At 40.3% G+C, this 7,185-nt stretch overlaps 1 protein-coding gene across 1 annotated transcript in view; it reads right to left on the bottom strand.

The window, feature by feature from the left end:
- Positions 1–516: 516 nt before the first annotated feature.
- Positions 517–7,185, bottom strand: part of slc39a7 (solute carrier family 39 member 7) — a gene marked incomplete in the record, with an annotated part of 9,263 nt that continues 2,594 nt past the window's right edge. The window contains 4 exon segments of the mRNA XM_048230500.1: positions 517–2,095; positions 2,310–2,506; positions 6,078–6,185; positions 6,597–6,737. Coding sequence (XP_048086457.1) covers positions 1,841–2,095; positions 2,310–2,506; positions 6,078–6,185; positions 6,597–6,737 — 701 coding nt within the window.

Genomic DNA, 7,185 nt, shown 5'->3' with positions numbered 1-7,185 from the left:
CTTCTTATTATAGTTTAACCAACATTCTACTCTGTTCCCTGTTAAACTTTAAATATTATATTGTTTTTGTATTTGTATGTTGCTTTGGACAAATCTCATAACCATAACCACTACCTTGTCTATCTCCATTTCAGGTGGAAACTCCCCCCACCCTGAGAGGGCTCTGCTGTTCTCAGGAAGTGCCTTAGCTGCCCTCGCTTTCTGTCTGGCCACCATTGCTGCTATAAAAGCTGCAAACCACCAACCACCCAATAGACGCACACTTGAAGAGGACTGTAGTTTAACTAAGTACCCATGTTGTACAAGAACATAGTAACATAGTACAAACTAGGGGACTTCCAAATCAAAGTTACACTTTACATTGATTCCAGTCATTGCAGATATCTAACAGTCCAAAGCTAAAAGACTTGTTTTGCTTACCCTATTCAGTCCCAACATAATATTATAGTGTCTCAATTTCAATATTGTAATGCAATGTAATATTATATGGAAAATAAAATTACAGTTAATCAGAGGTCTGGTGTCTACCAATGTACATTTTTAATGAACACAAGAGGCATACAGAAACTTTCATTTCATCTCATCTGTTTGGTCTCTCCTCAGTTTGGCCCATCACAAAGAAATCATGTTAAAGGTGTGTGTGTGTGTGTGTGTGTGTGTGAGATGAGGGATATCTGACAACAGTCATAGTCATGACCACACAAGACATTTGGATCCACTCACTTGTGGGGGGACAAAAAAAAAAATTGATAAGAGGAAAAGAAAGTTACTCAGAGAAGCTCAACACTAGACTGCAACTCAGTAAGAGGTGAATAGACCCATGAACAACTGTTCCAGTTTCACATCAATAACGATACTATAAGAAGTTGAATTAAGCTGCTGCTGCTGCTTGTACAGATGCTCATGACAGACAGTGGACTACATTCATTACCTAAATTATTTCCACAAGAAGCTCTGCTCAAAAGAGAAACCACCAGAGCGGAGGTTACAGTGGTTTAAGCATATTCAAACGCCACAAAACAAGCTTCTGATGTTGACTAAATTCTAAAAGTAGCTCTTCCTTTCTCTCCAATGGCTTGCACGCAGTGATTCTGGTGAGGATTCTTAACAGCCACACTTCTTGTCTCTTAACCGTTACCATTCTCTACGGAGAAAAACAGCTGACATTCGCAAAATGGTCTAAATCCGTAAAAGGACCAGACAGGCATGAAACGAGTCTCATGGACGCCAAGCACATTGATAGCGCATATCCTTTGAAAAATTCTAAAATAAAATGTCCATCTGAAATTTAAAAAAAAAAACACAATTTTTAAACACAATTTACATATCTGACGAAATAAAAAATAACAGTTAAAGTAAAATTAGCACAAACATAGATTATGTGGTTGATTCAACATCTGATTCATTGTTGAATCAACAACTAATTTATTCTGCGCAGTGTAGGAGTAAAATGCAGGGTATGAAACGACTGAAGTGTGATCCCATTTTGAGACCCAATGGAATGATAATGGACGTTACATGGTGCTGGAGGGACCAGACGCCAATTTATTACACTCCTCTTAGTGCCTCCCAAGTCTCTCTTGTGGTGTAACCCCTCTCTGAAACGATGACTGAACCCGCACAGCATGACAGAGTCCTCTGCTGGCGCTAGCCACACTCTGACCTTTTTCCTCACCCGCCAAAGCCTTAATTCTCAGCTCACTCCAAAAGTAACACAGTTCAGCGTGACAATTCTCCACTGTTCCCAATCTCCTAATCACCATTTCTGTCCTCCATCCTCTCCCTCTGTCCCTTTCTCCCTCGTTCAGTCATCCCTCGTTCCGTCCCACACTTTGCGAGATCACTCGTACTCAGCAATGAGCACCATCATGCCTACTCCGAGGAGCATTGCCAGGATCTCCATCAGCGACTGGCCAAGGCTGGACCGGCCCACCAGCAGCTCAGGCAGGACAGTCACCGTGGCGATGTAAACAAAGCCACCGGCGGTGAAGGGGAGGATCCACGCAGTGGCGGCTGCACCCACACCTTCAGCCAGGAGGGAGCAAGATGTGCCAGCGAGCGCTCCGACAGCTGTCAGGAGCTGGAGACACATAGCCTGACGAAAAACAGAACACAAAATAGCAAATCTTCATTAAAGAGTCCACACAAAGCAGGTTAAAGTACATTCATTGTTTTATAGCAGAACATTTTTGGCACAAAAGCTCAAAACTATATATTTATAACTAACACATTTTTTGACATCATGTAAGACATGATTCCGACAAATGTTTGACATCGAGCTAGTTCCTGACACAAATGGTATCCTCTACCTTCTTCTTTGTACAGCCCGACTGGACGAGGATGGCAAAATCACCAATCTCATGAGGCACCTCGTGGAGCAAGATGGTGATGGTCGTTACCAAGCCAACAGTGGGCCCAACCAGGAAGGATGCGCCAATGGCCAGACCGTCCGTGAAATTGTGCGTAAAATCAGCGGCAAGATTCAGGTAGCCAGACACTTTAATATCTGCAGCCAGAGAAAGCCAGAAAGACATTGGTTATGAACAAATAAGCTTAGGTTGAAATCTTCATGATGGAATGCTTTATAAAGATAGCAAAACGATCTGATGGCAAACACAATAGACAATCTGAATCGTAATTTTCTGTAGATTAAGAATTTGTGGTGCCTACAGCGCAGATTTGTACCGAAAAAATATATAGGGCTTTGAATGGAGCATGGCACAATGATTTTTGGGCCAAAAACGTAGTACATCTTGATATTAGCTGATATCTCTTAAGCCAATTGAAAGATATTCATCAAACTTGGTCTACTTATCCACTATAAGTTGTCAAAGAGCTGGCAAGACAATTTAGGTCTTGAGGTCAAAGGTCAAGGTTACAAGGGGTCACACAAATAACTCACATGCAGTATTTGGTTCATATCTCCAAAGCAGACTGATGGATCTTTATTAACTAGTACATTTATTGTCTATACAAGTTAGATGAACTTAGGGACTCAGGGCCATGGGGTCAAAGGTTAGGGTCTGTTTCATCCCGACATACAAGGTTATATACGGTGGACACATGCTAATAAACATGCCATGTTCACTTCAAATACTGTAACAGCACAATGAGTTTAATACCCCTCCTTTGTAGAATCAAGAATCTGATTGCAATTACTGTAGGCAAATGTGCTTAACAGTTACATAACAGTGAAATACTTCCACTAGCATAGTCATGACCTGACTAATATCTCTTTCAATATTGCCCATGCAGTCCTTTCCACAGTACAAGCAGTGCTACTTCCAGCTGTAAATTATAGCTTTCTGTGCTGTTGTGACTTTTCATAAGTTAGTATGACTATTAACTGTGGCCCTTGCTATTTCCCTTCATGGACAAGGTGTTGTCCACTTTTTCCTGGCAATTTCTGTGACCCTGAAGACTAGTATTGTCTTCCAGTTTTGATGTTAGTAATGTGGCATGTCCGTTGTTATCTGTTCAGTTGAAGTTAGGGATGGGCAAAAAATAATATCTAAATATTTTGGAAGGTAGATATCAATAATATAATTAAATACGAATTTGTCCATCTCTTAAAAAATGGGATTTAATTCTATGAGTTACAATCCACCTTATAATTTCTTACAAAGCACATTAAGGGACACAAAGTATTAGGATAGCAGTTCATTTTCTAAATTTTGTTTCTGAAAGATGAGACTGTTGTAAGAAGCAATATTTTCCCCTGGGATGAATATCAGTATTTAGTTGTGCTCAGTGGTGTCTTGATTCATTATTTTCATTTCACTGCAATGGATGATGAGACAGCACTTGAAGAGGAACCACTCCAATCATGATACTGTCGTGGAAAATGTCTACCCTGGAAATCCAGAGTTCTCGCGAGAGCACAATGGAATGAGCAATGATGCACGTTACTTTTACCCCTTGCATCCAGGGGAACCAATCAAATCGGCGTATCTGATATATATGCGGGCCAGAGGCGAGCTAAACTGATGACGACAGCGCTGTAACGTTGGAGGTCAGTAAACATTGGTCATAGTGTTATCTAATTGTGTCGAAGTCCGGAATCATTCAGAGTAAACATTGGTCTAGTGTTATCCAACTGCATGCAGTGAGATTTTCAAAAGCATGCTTGGTGCCGCCCCTCAAGTTGGGCCATTACATTGTTTGTGGCCAGACCCTTAATCTTTCTAGATTACCAGGGTCTGGATTTTCCAGGCTAGAAAATGTCTTAATGTCTTCCAAATCCAATTATCCAATTTACAATTACCACTTGACTATTTAGTAATTTAGCACTCTGGAACAAGGCATCCGAAGGAGACAATATAGATATAAGATTTTCCGAAGACTGAATCTTTATTCACCGTATTGCAATGATGGTACAGCCCAACCAAAGTTCAGACCAACCATCAAAGCAATAGGGAGGAGATGTCATCAGCTGGGGCCCCCCGACAAGATCTCCCCTACGGATGGCTATACACTATATTTTATACTCCTCAGCCCTTGAGAAGTGCCACCCTCTCAGGGTCGCTTACATTGGTGGAAACCATCTTCCCATCATGCATAAAACTATATGCAAACCTATGTAATGCATAGGTAACATATGTAAAATATTGTCAAGTCAAGACTTGACTCTCCCCTATCCATGTAAGGAAGAGATCCTCTCATCCTGGTACCCCCAGTACTTTTCCCCTCACCCCACTCCTCTGACAGTTGGTTTGGCCTACACAGGATACAATGACCTCACCTCACTCACAGCAAATGCAGTGACATTAAGACTTATGACTACCATTATTCTAAAACATGAAAACCCATGCAATAGTATAAACCTTTATGAAACCCATGATTACATCCCTTCACATCCTGAAAACCCACTATAATACCTAGTAGAATCCTAGGTAATGTCAGTCCACTGCTGCCGTTGCTTATATGCCTACTACCAACTTCAGGGAACAAAGTATAACTATTGCAATGCGATGCAAGGGTAGTTTTTATTTCCAACACTATTCTAATTATAAGTTATAATTTAAGTTGAAGGAAAAAGCTCAAGATGACAATGTTTATCAGATGTTTAACAGAAATGGTTTGGATTTAATCTAAAACTTCTGCTATTCAGCTTGTCTAAATGAACTACAATGTTGTTATTGATGTACTGAATGTTATGTAATAGTACTTTGTTTTACTCCAATATCATTTATGAACTGAAACAGTTATTTTAAAACAGGTATTCACACAGATGTTTGCATTTTTAAAACAGCAAATTATTTTGATTTCCCCTGGTTTCAGAGAGGCTACTACTACAATACTAAAATAAGATGTGGAGGTTGAAACAACTGTTTTTATACAGAAAAATAAAGTTTGTTTTGCTTTAATAAAGGTCATAATCTTTTTTAATGTCAATTCAGATAGTTGATTCTATGCCTCAGCCAGCTATAGCCTTATGACCTTTAACCTCTACCTATGACCCCATGATCTTGAATGCCTTATCAGTTAATTAGGCCAGTTGATTAGGGTTAATTAACTGTGTTGGGTTTAATGAGGTTTCTTCATCTGCTTGAGAGGTATAAAACAAACATTGCATGTCAAGTATGACCTCACGTGACCTTGTCTTTTGACCCCAAGACATTAAACACCTACTAATTTCATCAAGAACTTATGGTGAGTAAGTACACCAAGTTTGGATCCAAGATCCTTTTACCAGAATGGGAGATATCAGCTAATATCTATATGTGATAATATACAATTTTGGCCCAATAATCATTATACCATGGTCCATTCAAAGTTGTATATCTTTTTTCTGGTACAAATCTGTGCTGTAGGCACCTGAAATTCTTAATCTACATAAAATTACAGTTTGATTGATACCAAATATCCTTTTGCTGTATTTACTTCCACCTTCAACCCTAATTCGCACAGACTATCTGCGCTAGGTCGAAACATATTGGCGTTCTAATGAAGTAGCCAGTTACAATAAAGGCTTTTTAAATGTATCCATATCCCTTCCTCGCCGTCAGCGTAATTGGAGTGCCTGGATTAATTTCTTTCTGACAATATACAGTACATGTGCTCTCAACTCTCCATACCTGTTCCCTTCTCCTCCACTGTCTTGGGTGCCTTTTTGTCCTCCTTCACTTCCTCTTTCTTCTCTTCCTTCTCTTCTTCCTCTCCATCACTGTCCTTTGCTTTAGCACCTGAAATGAGCGAGAAGTGAAGCTCACACATATGTGGTTCCATAGAGGCAAGTTTTTCGATTAGTGTGGTTTAGACAAGGCAGTGGGATAGAGAGCTTGTGCACACAGTTAAAGACTAAATGGGAAATCAATGTTAGTTCCATTAACTTTCATGCATACAAATTGACCTACATACAATTCTACAATAACAGACACTATTTAAATATCACTTTAAGCTTTTACCAAAAAGGGGAGAGGCCAAGAGAATGAGATTTGGGGACTGTTTAATACCGGTAAGAAAGGCCAATGACAGCAAGAGAGACAATACTCAAATGTGGTCTCCTTTAACAATAAGAATCACAAAAGTTCTTGTCATTTTGCCACTTCCTGGAATCATTCCTTGCTAGAGTTACATGTTGGAAATGCTCCTACCATGGGAGTGTCCGTGTCCATGCGAGTGGGAATGGGAATGTCCTCCTTTCAGGAGACGGACAAACTTCTCCACCATCAGGAAGGCCATTATTCCACCCAGCACCCACAAGCCCACAGACATCATGTGAGCATGTTTGGCACCTGAGGAGAGACACAGGGAGCCTTTGAGTATGGGCGGGAGGGGGCCTGCTCCGTTACCATGGATTCCTGATTCACATGCAGGGTGATGGCTGATGGAGACTGCAGTGTCTATTTATGCCTACACAGAGTGCGCAGTGAGAGGTGCATTTGCTTGCTGGCCTCAGAACAGGAGTCTGACTACAGATTCAGCAAAGAGAAGGTAAATCTCTGATTGAGGTTTTAAGACGCCTTCCTAAAGACTCCACTGTATTTGTACATAATAACTGTACAATTGGTTGGTAAGTAAACATCAACGTCTGTCAATCTCCATTAAGAGGTATTTGCGTGTTGCACAATGTTTTAACACCAGAATCTGATGTGATTTACAATACTTTGCTGTATAAGCCATTTCTTGAGCATGAGACACACACCCTACACTAGATGTTATTCTGATGTGATTGGTGTATAC

The sequence above is a fragment of the Alosa alosa genome, chromosome 20 (genome assembly GCF_017589495.1).
Source record: "Alosa alosa isolate M-15738 ecotype Scorff River chromosome 20, AALO_Geno_1.1, whole genome shotgun sequence".
NCBI lineage: Eukaryota > Metazoa > Chordata > Actinopteri > Clupeiformes > Clupeidae > Alosa > Alosa alosa.
This window is presented reverse-complemented; position numbering and strand designations above follow the sequence as displayed.